The sequence below is a fragment of the Sinohyriopsis cumingii genome, chromosome 2 (genome assembly GCF_028554795.1).
Source record: "Sinohyriopsis cumingii isolate HCF-2022 chromosome 2, ASM2855479v2, whole genome shotgun sequence".
In the NCBI taxonomy this organism is placed as follows: Eukaryota; Metazoa; Mollusca; class Bivalvia; order Unionida; family Unionidae; genus Sinohyriopsis; species Sinohyriopsis cumingii.
In genome coordinates, this window is record NC_142962.1 from 68,369,125 (window position 1) to 68,383,452 (window position 14,328).

The following is a 14,328-nucleotide window of genomic DNA, read 5'->3' on the forward strand; positions in this document are numbered from 1 at the left end:
CCACTGAAAAAATAAATATTGTAGCAATTGAGATGACTTGATTACTGGCAAGTAATTAAGCTTGCTTATTAGGCAAGAAATGAGATTTTGTCATTGTCTTTACATGTTGGTAAGGAGAGATAACATAATGCACAGGATTTCAATTAAATCAAGTACTGGCAGATCAAATATATGACTAAATATGTTCCTTTAGTGCTGAAGAAGACTATAGGCAGAGAAGGAGACTAACTCTCAGTTAATTTAATTTAATTAATTAATTAAGGCTCATTTGTGTATTTTTAATTTGAGTGAACGTGTTTATGCGGCTTTTTGACCTTGGAATGTGTATAAGTAATCTTGTTGACAAATTAGATGGGATTTGAAATCAGGTCATTGGTTTCCCCCTTATAAATTCTGGCCCAGTTGATTTTTAATTGGTTGGCTGTTAAAGGATCTGACCTTGTTGATTTGAAATGATCCAGATCGTCATCCTGGTTCTGAAGTTGTGTCTTAATATTTTATATAAGTTAGTGGGTAACATAAATAATTTTTCCTATCATAAACATCTGTAGTGGAGACAGTAATTAGGTTGCATTGAATTATTATTATCTGATGGGATTTATTTATTTCAATTATTTATTAGAATTACATGGTGCTCATAAACTTTAGGACTAAGTTACTATTTTGGAATTCCTTTAGATACATTTAAAGACATTTTTGGATTATATCAGTGTCATACATCAAGGCTGTTAGCACATCAGCACAATAGACTGGACTTCATTTGGGACACCAGGAACTCATTTGGAATGCTCTATACTTTTGGAGTTGTGATAGAACGTTTAGGACTATTTGTGATTTAATTCACAATACTGTAAGTTGCATGTATTTTTAATTTATCAGTTTGTATTGTAGGGAAAGAAATCATTTGTTGGATTTTAGCACTTTTTTCTGTTACTTAAAGACCATAGAGTCTTAACACTGTGAAATACATGTTGATTATTATGGATTGACAGAATACAATATAAAGTAGAATGGTATATCTTTATTTTTTTAACACGTTATTTATTATTTGACAATACTGAGTGCTTAAATACTATGCGGAGAAAGATATTTTTTTAACTTATTTAAACTTCAGTTAATTATTACTGTATTATTCCCTCTTTTGCAACCTCCACCCTACCATAAACATCAATGCATTTGTCTGATTTTCAATCATTCTTGATAAACAGAGGTTAAGTACACACCATGGTCAAACCTTACAACATTAAAACAATGTAGAGTTGTAATAATAATAATAACAAGAAGAAGAAGAGGAAGAATAAGAACGTTAATAATATATTGTTTCCCCAAGGGGTGCAAGAGTGAGACTCAGAAATCCCCTTAGTGTCACAACCAGGGGTTAGATTGAGCGAAAAACAAGCCTATTATCAGAACTGGGCATCAGATGAAAAGTTTGGGGGTCCCTGAAGCACAGATGAGGGTAAAGGGAGACACTGATGATAATTACATGTATGTTGTAATATAGTTTGTAGTGATCATAGCATCTGATATTGCTTTAATGACCTTTCTTCAAAATTAGACAAGTTGACTTTTTTAACAACTCCATAATCTTCACTTTAACAGATTTATTTAATAAATCAGCCAATTGGCTGAAATCAATTGTTACTTTACAGAAATTTGTTCAGATTGCCATATTCGGTGAGAGCATGTATCTCTGTACAACCAATATATTGTGTCTTCAAATATTCATGATATTTGTAAGAAACATGCAGCATTATATTCAGGAAAGATTACTCTTTTGGAAATGTGCAAAAAATTTCAATGTTAGTTGTATACTCGAACGGACATTTTCTTAACATCATGACCCATACACATATATTTATATATTTGTAGTAACAACCCAAGTATACTGTCCAAGGAAGTCAGAGCTGACGACCAATGTTGTTTCTGAACTGAGTAAGACCCTTCAGCTCCAGATGTCCTCGTACAACTTGGAGCTTGTTATGCAAATGTGTGACATGCCTTCTCATATCAGTAGATCCTTACCTGTAATAGTCATCTGTTTGAATGCATCTCGTCTTGGTACAGATGTCAGCAATGCTCTCCAGGGAGTTCAAAGTAAGTTCACAATAATTTAAAGCAAGCATGACATGGAGATCCACATGGACAGAGAAAACTCAAAATTAATAAATCTTCCAATCTTACGAAAGAAAAATGTGCTGCCCTGCCTGTGACAATAGTCTATATACATGTATTCTTGCTTTTAGCAAACTTCAGTTTGAATACGTTAACTTTTGTCCTTGTTTTTAGGTCATATGTTCACATGGTCATGTGATTTTATGGTATGGGAATGTGTGTGTACATGTGACAATTTCCACATTCATGGGGCAAATCCTGGGTTTTAATCATGATTCTCTCAAAAGCCCACCCATGTAAACCTTCATCAAGCTATATCCTTTGATTTGTTAAGGATGTAATCATTATTTCAGTTAACAAAAATAATGTTAGAAGCACAGTTGCCACACTATCCGGGAAATCAGGAAAAAGTTGGGAGAAATGAGAGTTAAAAGTCCTTGAAGTTTGCAGATATGATGAAAGTCGGAAAAAAACACGAATTTTCCACACTACTTGATAGCAGAAACAGTTGCATATTTGAGTCAAAACTGAACTGATCATGAGTTAAATTTATCAAGTTCTTACCAGAATATTCAGAGGTTGCAATTCAGATCATTTGGGTGCTTGACATAGACGTATTTGTTTAGTCAATCCAAATGCTCATTGGATTAGATTCGTCTAGTAGACAGGTTATTTTACAGCTCATTATTGGTACATGTATCATTTCGTACATAGAAGGTATGAAAACCAATCTAACATCACAAGAAGCCAGCATGGTGGCAGCAAAGCATAGCCACTGACCAGATGGCCTAGCAAAGTTAAATGCTGTTACATTGAGTCATACCTACATGAAATCAATATGAACTTTTTTTCTCTCAGAAATTGCGAGTATTACAAACGATGTCTTTTATCTGCTGACAGACAAGATGAAACTGCGGCATTGATGAAGTTTGATGTGATATTCACCATTTACATTCCTAGTTGAATAAGTACACAGATCTCACAAACCATATGTTCATGACATAATTGGTCAAGTAGTCACATGATATCAATAATAACATGTTTCAAATGTAGAAAAAAATGTAAATATTAAATGAAAGTTGTATACTGGTTGTAATTAAAAAAACCAAAAAAAAACAAAGCACTCAAAATTCTCTATATTTTTATTCAGAGAACAACTACCTTGGGTCTTGTGGTATCACACAACTATCTCGTTGACATATGCTTTCTACTTGATGAATCTGACCATCGAGATTGCTGTGACAGAGACAGGTTTCTGGTCATTCTCAAAATAAATGTGTTGAGAATTATATGTTCTTTCTGCTTTAAAAAAAAAGATATCTGACTTTCATTTAATATATTTGAATTTTTGTTCAACAAATTTAGAAAGGAGCTTCTTGATGATATCCTGTGATTATTGGAATTCCAATATTGTAGTTTAAAATTTGTGTAGTCATGTGACTATTAATGTAAATAGTAACCAGGCTCAAGTTTCATCTATGCTGTAGTTTTGTCTTGTCAGTCAGTGAATTAAAAGCGTAATATGTATGGTACTTGCCATTTTTGAGAAAATAAATAATTTTCCTATTGATTTCATTCGGATTTGACACAATGTGACATCATTTAAGTTTACTAGGCCTGCTGGTAAGCTACTGCGCAGTGGCAGCAAATTCCATTTTTTCTATAGGCAATTGCTCTGACCCCACATGCCAACCTAAATGTCCAAATGTGAAAAAATGGGGTGGGAATATTCAGAGGAAACCCAGATTAGAAAACAGACTGTCATTCATATTAAATTAAATTTGTAGTCTAAATTGTCAAATCTCTGAGCAGAAGTTTGGTGCTAAACTGTTTACACTGTGAAATGTGGCTTGAAGTATTGGTTAAATCTTAAATAGATCACAGGAGAAATGGGAGATTGTCATCCATTGTATTTTATATTAAGAAATGTTACAAGCCCTCATGAGTATCAGTACAGGTCCAGGGACTCGTTTATCGCATTACAAGCAGGCATAAGTTGATTTTACAGAAAATTCAATCCTTATTTATTCAATAGTATATAAATTTTGTAATCTTTTTGTCAAAATTTAAATAAATTCTTTTGTAAATAGGATTTTTTTTAAATGCTGGATTTTTAACCAAATCTTCTGAAGGAGTTTGGATTGTTTGAAAAAAATCTTGTTTTGGGCTTTATTGGCATTGATTAATTCAGGATTTAAGATTTCTTTTCAATAAAAGATTCTAATACTTTGCAATTATTGCTTTTCATACTGTGATAGGAAATATTTACTTCATATAACATGCAAATAGATTGCTATCTTGATTTACTGCTGATTATTCTGATTTCTTTAGAGTGAAAGGTTTGAACAGAAACAAAACTAATTTATGTTCATCATATTGTTTCCTCGTACCAACATAATGCAGGTCAGCAAAGTATAGTTAGAATTTTTATTCTGTAAATTGAAATGACTTTAAATGCCAATTTATAGGAATATACAGTAATCAGACTTGTTATGTGTAATACATTTTGTGTTTTAATGCATGATCATCTTTTCTGACTCAGATTATTTTGGAAGTCTTGAAATGGATACGTCATTTGTTTTAATAATGTATGTGTTATAAGCTAAAATATTCTTAATTCCATTCAGTAATGGTCATTGAAAATATTAATTTCATCCTGGAAAATCCTTAGAAATGACCTGGTAATTTATCTTTAAAAAAATCCATGGGAACCTTGCAAAAGCGTAGATTAAATAATATCCCAGATATTTGTTACTGCGTTATATTTGAGGACATATGATTGTGGTTCACTTAGTGTTAAGTGGCAGTGATTTTTAGCTCATTGTGAGCTCATGATATATCACTCTGTTGTTTATTTCCTATATATCAACAATTGCATTTTGACAGTCTGTATTCTATATTTCTAATCCAATCAAACTGGAATGTGGGCTTACATTATCAAGCTCTAAAACAAGTTGATAATGATGTATATTAATTAGATGATCTTGCATCTCTTTTGCTGACCTTGTTACCACACTGGAGGCCATATTTCTGATCCTATTTAATCAAGCTTAGAATAAATGCTTATATCATTAAGATCTTGGATGAATTCGGTAATGAGTGAGATCCAGTAGTCTTCAATAAAAATGGCTTCAAATGTTATAATTCAAAGCAACAAAGACAAATAACTTGTTTTCTTCAGCTGGCTACCATCTAATTTATCTATTCTCAGAACAGTTGGATTGTTCCACTTTGTACATCTTACCTATGCAAAGTTAGCCTGATGGATTGTCCCATAAAGGATTCTAATAACATAACATCAACCTAGTTGCTGTCAGTCAGTTTAGGGTGGATATTAATATCTGAACAGCTTGTCTTTAATCACCTTAATGACAATCAACCATATAACCAAGGTGATAGTTTCCATGAGCATTAAGCACAGCTGTTTACTTTTTAGACAGGTTATACAAAAACCTGCTTACATGTTTTGTTTTGAGTCTGAAAGAATGAGTTTGAAACGGCATAGGGATATGTTGAGGTCATTAGGTTGAGATATACATGTCAGGGATCGTCCTGGGCTTCGCCAATGTCGCAAATTGCGATTTTTTTTCCTTATTGGCGACAAAAATATTCCATCTGGCGATTTTTTTGGCGACATACTTTTTGGTTATTTAATTTGTACATACAATCATGGATTTGGACTGAATAAATTTAAAGCCAGAACGAAAGGAAGCCACAAACTTGACTAAGCAATGCATTGGAATCAATCTGTTACACAAACGATCCTTTGTTCTTATTGACAACCCTATCTTTACAGTGCATTGTTACATCATAATCTGCTTACGCTGACATCTGGGCTGAGTACTGTATGCTGCAATACAGTCAATCGTGCTACCGCACTATACCTACAACTGACCGACTTCTGAAGACGCGAATAGAACAGATACAATTAATTGTATAGCTAATCCTTCTGGTTTTTTTATACATATACCAATACAATAGTTTTGCTGAACCTTCATAGAAAACTGATAACCTCTGAAGTACCGACTACTGTGTATAAATACAAAGCAAATGGAAAAAATCTCAATCACAATTACATCTGTCGCCAGTGCAGCATTTTACTCATTGATCTTTTCCTTTTGCCATCAGTCCCGTGTTACGGCTGCAGAGACTTGAACTCCGCAACAAGAAATAGCAAAAAAAAACAAAAAAAACAGTTTTGCATAATTAATAATAATTATTTATTTCTCAAAACACAGGAGTGAAAGAATCCCGAAATTGGGCGTGAATTTACGCTTATATATACGGTCCAATATTGCCAGGTGTTGACTCGTGTAAGTTTCATTCGTGGGAATGGAGATCCTATTTTTCTTGTCGAGAAAATTTATACAGCATTCAGTGATCATTCTTGGGATTTAGGAAGCAATTCGCTACAAGCTTTGTGAAGCTAGCCATAAAGGGGTGGGGGGGCTGCTGAGAGACTACAGGTGTCACCTGTCAGCACTAACGACTGTGAACGTGGATTCAGTAAGATGAACCTCATAAAAACTGACATCAGAAATAAGCTCTGCATCTCATCTCTCGAGAATTTAATGAGAATCAGCATGTACAGATGTGAAAAATTAGACTTTGAAACTGCATTCAACAAGTGGGCAGCCCTAAAATCGCGACGGATCTTCATGTAACACTTTGTAACATTTTGTTAATGCATGTTGTAATTAAAGTATTAACTAATCCATCTTTTGTAACTTTCATTGCCTGTTACATTGATAGACTAAATTAACACTTGGAAAAATGTACACTACTTTTTTTGGCGACACTTTTTGAAAATTTGCGACAAAATATTGAGGTTGGCGATTTTTCTGGCGACAGCTTTTTAAAAGCCAGGACCATCCCTGCATGTATTCAATTCATAAGCCATATCAAATGAGTTCTTCCCTGGACTTGGTACAAAACATGAATGCAGTTTTGTATTTTTCACACACCCCTTTTCACACTTTCCAAATGTTTTTAGCTTTGCTGAATGAATAACATTCAGAACAAACTGGGATTTATACAAGTTCATTTCACTGCATCACAAGTGATCTATGTACAGATGTAAGTAGTTCAAATCTGAGAGTGCGATATGGAAATACAAACTGAACAGCCGAATTGAATACCAAATCAAGCACATAAGATTACATGGGTGTGTAATAAATTAGCATATATTGCTTTGTAAAGAATGCTACCCTCTCTCTCATTTAAAACTAAGATTTCAGAAAATCATGTTTTTCTAAATATGAATTTATCAAGATGCTTGGTGAGTGTGATTATGAGCATGTTCTAAGCATATTAATGAGGTAATATTGTATCATTGACAAAGCTTATCTTTTTTTTACACTGAACATCATATTTTAGCTCCGACTTGGCTTAAATAAGCCTATTGGCAGGTGCTGTAATGAGCAAGATCTGCACATATTATTGAGGTACCTTGCATCTGATTGGCTGACCTTGTTGCCATTTTAAATTTGGAGATTATATTTCTCATCTACTTTCTGTCAACATGGTAAATGGGCCTGTATCATAAAGATCTTGCATGATTGTAATTAGGAGTAGGATACTTCTTATTAAGGGTAAATAAAACAAGTAGAATTAATAGATCTGAATTTTGGTACATAATTTAAATTGGTTTCTTTAAGAAGACTTCACAAATCTGTATAGTGTCATGGTCATCTGTTGAGCTAATCTTTAACTGATATTGGGCCCCTTGTTCTGTTCATGTAAGTGGATTAAGCATCCTTAGGAGTATATAGTGGTCTAAGGTTGACATTGCCCGGGGTGGGAGTGGGAGACAAGCACCCCAAATCCTCCAAAAAATGCCCATATGACTTGCGTCTCTGACTGCCTCTGTCAACTAAAATCCAGCTCCTGGCCTTCGCGAGTGGCTTAGATTTGAAGCCTGGCAGACCATGTTTTCTACTAACAGGAGAAGGGGTGAAGACGGCCCACTGGTGCCTTAAAACCAGTTGCTTCGGGTAGATGGGACTTGTAAACCTTGGATGGTAGTTCATCTAGGAGAGGGAAAACTCCGATTCCAAACCTCTGCTGCCTTGTGGCTATACCCACTCATGGGAAAGGCTAAGGGAGTAAACCCCGACAGAAAATACGGAGATGGAGTCCCTAAGGTGATCTGGCATTGACTTCAATGTCATTCCGGCAACTCCTGTGATGCCGTTGGTGCCAAGCTGTATTGGCATTCGTCGTTCCCTTGGGCACACCAGCTGCGTGGAGAGGGGGGATCTGCTGCATGGATAACAGCTGATTCTCCATACCACCCTGCCCAGGCTTCATAGCTCCACTGGAGAGGACACTCCAGCGTCGTCGTACGGCGTTGGCACAACACGAGAAGTAGCAGTCTACCGGTTCTAAGTCAGAGCTCGATTGGCATAGAGCTTGGCGCCAGGGGTTACTTCTGACGGTGGCAGAGATCACCAGGTCTCACTGGACAGCTACCGCCCGCCTGAAGCTGGGCAACGCCCAGTCGTTAAGGTGCTGCCCGCCATGGCCTGCCTGCTTCTTTGGGTGCGTGGAGCTTAGAGAACCATCTTGACAAGTGCGCCATAAAACTCCGCACCAGGAAAGACTAAAAGAAGAAATAAGAAGACTCCAACTCTTCGTTTTGCAACCTGGCACATCAGGACCATGTGTCCTGGATTGACCGCTGACCTACAGCAGATTGATTATGCATGGAAGACTGCCGTCATTGACAGAGAACTCTCCTGACTGAACAAAGACATTGCCTGCCTCCAGGAGACCCGACTGGCTGACAGTGGCACAATCAGGGAAGCCAATTACATGTTCTTTTGGCAGGGGAAGCCCTCAGATGAACCTAGGCAGCATGGTGTAGGCTTTGCCGTAAAGAACACGCTAATTGCCTTCATTGAACCTCCATCATCAGGTACTGAGAATCCTTGCCCTCCGGCTGTCAACATCCTTAGGCCCGGTCAACATCTTCAGCATGTACGCCCCAACCCTCTGCTCCACCTACGAGGAGAAAGACAAGTTTTATGAGGCTCTGGATCAGGCAATATCCAGTATCCCCAACAATGAAAGCCTTTACTTACTAGGAGACTTCAATGCTAGAGTGGGAGCTGACCATGAGGCCTGGTCCACCTGTCTCGGCTTTTACGGAAGGGGCAAGATCAACGAGAATGGTCAGCGACTGCTGGAGATGTGCTGCTCCCACAGCCTATGTGTGACCAACACTTTCTTCAGATGCAAGGAGATCCACCAAGTGTCGTGGAGACACCCACGTTCACGCCACTGGCACCAGCTAGAACTCGTCATCACCGGGCGTGCAGAACTGGCCAGTGTCCTCCTCACCCGCAGCTACCACAGTGCCGATTGTGACACGGACCATTCCCTCATGGCCAGCAAGGTGCGAATATTACCCAAGAAGCTGCACCACACCAAGAAGAAGGGTCACCCTTGCATCAACACCTGCTGTGCAAGCAACCCAGAGAAAACACAGCAGTTCATCAGCAAACTGAAGGAAGCCCTCACCAAAGTGACACCTGATGACACTATTGACTCCAAGTGGTCCCATATCCGTGACTCTGTGTACAATTCAGCCATCACAGCTTATGGGAAGAGGGAGTGAAAGAATGTCGACTGGTATGAGGCAAACTGGGAGGAGATGGAGCCCATGACTGAGGCAAAGAGGAAAGCCCTCCTGGCATACAAGACTGCACCTATCCCCAGAACACTACAAGCCCTCAGGATTGCAAGGAACAATGCCCAGAAGACTGCCCGCCGCTTTGCAACAGTATACAGACAGCTGCTGACACCGGTAATACAAGAGGATTGTATGAGGGTATCAGAAAGGCCACAGGCCCCCCCAGCTACAAGACTGTCCCCCTCAAGTCCAAGATGGGCGAAGTCATCACAGACCAGGGGAAACAACTGCAGCGATGGGTTGAGCCCTATCTCGAGCTATATGCAACCCAAAACAATGTCACTGGAACTGCCCTGGACGCCATTCCAGACCTGCCTGTCATGGAGGAGCTAGACACACAGCCCACCCTGGAAGAGCTCGGAAAAGCCATCGATTGCCTTGCCTGTGGGAAGGCTCCTGGAAGCGACAGCATTCCGCCTAAAGTCCTCAAGAGCGGAAAACCAGCACTGCTCCAGCCCCTACACACACTCCTCTGCCTTTGTTGGGAACAGGGATACATCCCACAGGACATGCGTGACACCAACATCGTCACTTTGTACAAAAACAAAGGAGACCGTAGCGACTTCAACAACTATTGGGGTATCTCCCTCCTCAGCATCATTGGAAAGGCTTTCGCCCGTGTTGCCTTGACACGCTTGCAGATCCTAGCCTTTCGTGTCTACCCAGAGTCCTAGTGTGGATTTCGAGCTGGCAGGTCAACTGTAGACATGATCTTCTCACTACGTCAGCTGCAGGAGAAGTGTCGCGAGCAGCGGATGCCCCTCTACATTGCCTTCATAGACCTGATGAAGGCGTTTGACCTGGTTATTCAGAGTGGACTCTTCAGACTCCTGCAGAAGATCGGCTGCCCCCCACATCTGCTTGCTGTCATCATGTCGTTCCACAAGAACATGCACAGCACAGTGTGCTTCAATGGCGCAACATCTGAAGCATTCCCAGTCATCAGCGGAGTCAAACAACGCTGTGTCCTTGCGCCGACCCTCTTTGCCATCTTCTTCTCCATGCTTCTCCAGTATGCATTCAAGGACTGCAGCAAGGGAGTGTACATCCTTACCAGGGCTGATGGCAAGCTGTTCAACATCGCCCGTCTCCGTGCTAAGACTAAAGTCACAGAGGTATTCATCCGTGAATTGCTCTTCACCAACGATGCAGCCTTGACATCACACACGGAAGATGGACTGCAGCAGCTGGTATGCCGCCTCTCCCATGCTTGTAAGGAATTTGGACTGACCATCAGTTTGAAGAAAACGAACGTCATGGCGCAGGACGCAGACTCCCCTCCCTCTGTCACCATCGATGGGTACAACTTGGAAGTTGTCGAGAACTTAACATACCTTGGGTCTAACATCTCCAGCTCACTCTCCATTGATTCTGAGGTGAACGGCAGGATTGCCAAGGCAGCAGCAGTGATGGCCAGACTTAACCAGAGAGTCTGGAACAACCCCAACCTCACAGAGAAGACCAAACTGCGTGTCTACCAAGCCTGTGTACTCAGCTCACTTCTCTACAGCAGCGAAACATGGACCACCTATGCAAGACACGAGAGGAAACTCAACAGCTTCCACCTGAGATGTCTGCAGCGCATTCTGCACATCCGGTGGCAGGACAAAGTACCCAACACAGAGATTCTAGAACGTGCCAACATGAACAGCATGTTCTCCATTCTCAGCGAGAGGCGCCTTCGCTGGCTTGGCCATGTCAAAAGAATGGACCCAGGTCACATTCCCAAGGACCTGTTATATGGGGAGTTAGCAGAAGGTGCACGACCAACTGGACGACGACATCTGTGCTACAAAGATGTTTGCAAGAAGGATATGAAGACGGCAAAGATCAATGTCAACGACTGGGAGAGCTGTGCAAACAACCATTCCAGCTGGTGCCTAGCTGTCAGGCAGGGAGTTCAAAATGCAGAGGAAGAGAGAAGAATAAAACAAGCTGAAAAGAGAGCTAGAAAGAAGGATAGACAAAAGCTTACTTTGGAGCTACGCCATTGTCTCCCATTGTCGGACGGATGCCAAGATGAGGAGTATATACCATACCTGCCATAGCAAGACATGTCTCATGAAAAACATGATTTTTTATTCCCAAACCCACTCACATCATCATGTCATGTTGCAAAAGGCATAATTTTCAATGTTAGAAAAAAAAATATAAAGAGTTTTTGACCATCACAGTTATGTCTTTTGTATGTAATCTCATAAACAGCAAAAAGTCTGGTTTAGAGCCCATGTAAAACTATCCTCAGGGCAGTTTATTTAATAGATTATCACAGAGGCAATTAAAAGATAAAGTGATCACACGTAAGCAACTATCACATGACAGATTACTTAATTTGCTGAGAATAGTCAGAGGGAGGCCATTCTAAATCCTTTGAATACTGCTGTGGGAGAGCCCATTTGTTTAATTGTGACATTAAACTAGAACAACCCAATATGTTTCAAGTTATTATTTACTTGAATCAAACAACTAATCAAAGTTTATGTTTTTAAGAATATAAGTTATTAAACATAATTGCCTTGAATGAGAATGTTTAGTCACCATTATTAAAGGTTTTTGATAAGTTTGTGATAAGTGGCAACATTCATATATAAAATCTTAAACACAATTATTTTAGAAGTGGAAAGTGTACAAGTGTGATGTATTTTTGAAAGCAAACTGTCAGAATGCCACTGTGACCTGGAAAAGGATGACTCATCTGCAAAGTGGGCAATGCCCAGCAAAACTGAATATTGGAACTCATAGAATTTAGCTTGAATTTGTAAAGCACAGGAGAGGGGACGAAGCATTTTATTTTCACACAAACTGACAGTACCATGCTAACATGAGTCATTCTGGATTGTATAGCAATTTTTGATGAGATAAACCCACCTAGCATATTTGAGACTCCCTTACTACACTGCACATGCAGAATAATCATTTTTTATTCTGAGAAAAATTCAGCAAGATCTTCGGGGAAGTATGAACCATCCCATCTTTAATGAGTGCAAAGATGAACAAAAATGATACTGTCCAGTTGATCTTAAAGACAGAAACTTGGTATTTTTGTATCAATGTTAATATCTGTCAGTTAACGCGATTATGCGAGCGTTGGCACATATGTCTGTATTATGTATGGTGATGGACAATGCTAAATCTACAGTTTTTTAAAGTGCAATATAAATGCTTCTCAGAAAACAAATATTATTTTCCTTTTTATTATATTTGTATTTCCAGTAATTTTCTATAAGTTGATATGAAAAGATGGCTTATTCTCCATTGGACAATGTGGTTTTGTGCACTGCCCCCCCACCTCAAAACACACTTTTGAGATTCCACCCTACATATTGGGTTAAATCTAGTTATAAGTACATTTGAGTTTGCAGTATCACAGTAAATCTCTGATTGAAACAACTATGAAATTATTATTAAAAAAACTGCACTGAAATATTAACTTTATTATAACTTCTTTTTATTATACTGTTTCTCGTCAGAATTTTTTAAAAACTATTCATTAATGAAAAGAAATAAAGAACTATATGGTATACCTAAGGAGGATATGACAGCCTTCCCATGACCCTTAAAGGCCCCAAAGAAGAACAGCTCTTTGGTGGAGAAGAGCACTTCTGATTTCCAGGAGGATATGGGATCAGTGCCAGTGAGGCTTTGGTCCAGGGTCCCTCCCAGTTGGGGAAATACTGTATTAGGGTAGAGAGTGAGTCACACACCCTGTGATGTTGGAGTAGCACTCATAAAACCCATAGCCCAGTGATTTTGGATATCAAGTTGTCTCCCTCCATGAGGAAGGAGCGGTGCTGTCCCAAATCCATTGGCTTGGTGTTGGTAGCAAGCAGATCAAGCCATCCAGGAAAGAGAGAGCAGAGGTCTCACTCTGTAAACTCTATAGAGGGCTTCCATATCAGATCAGTGTCATCTGCATTCACATGCCAGACAAGGGAATGGATTGGCTTGACATATCCACTGCCCTTCCCTATGATCCCTCTTTCACTGCAGGATGTTGGGAAACCAATTTTCAGATAATTCAGTCATCCTTCCCATCTATGCTGTGATGGACACCTGGGTCTTATCCTTGTAGCAGTGCTGATATTGTGAGTCATCACCTACTTATGTGGAGATAAAGAAGTGGTCGGGGCCAGTCTTCTTCTCCTAAACACTGGTGGAAAAGTTGAGAAGCAATTGCATCAGCCTGCAACGTCTGCTGCTAGGGACATTTCCATCACTCTGTGTGAAGAGTTATGGGACATGAATGCCCGGTATCTCAGGTCTCCTCCCCAAAAGAAAGACATGGGGTCACATGTCCTACCTTCCAGGGGTTAGAGCAGGACAAGTATGTCTTGTTGGTCTTAGTGGAATCAGGTTCCCTTGCTGCCTCTTACTTGTTGACTCAGGCAGTGGAGTTTAATGCCTTATTCCTTGGGATTTGTGTCCTAAACCCTTGGGCTCAAAGGACAAGAAAATTCTTTATATTTTGGAGACACTCATGGGACTGTCTCACATGCAAATCTTCTTTTGCTCTCCCATTT

The 14,328-nt window shown here is 39.4% G+C and overlaps 1 protein-coding gene across 1 annotated transcript in view; it reads left to right on the top strand.

Moving 5' to 3' along the window:
* Positions 1-14,328, top strand: part of LOC149805094 (uncharacterized) — a 55,258-nt gene that overhangs the window by 35,102 nt on the left and 5,828 nt on the right. The window contains exon 5 of the mRNA XM_089947340.1: positions 1,873-2,097. Coding sequence (XP_089803466.1) covers positions 1,873-2,097 — 225 coding nt within the window. The remainder of the gene's footprint in view (positions 1-1,872; positions 2,098-14,328) is intronic.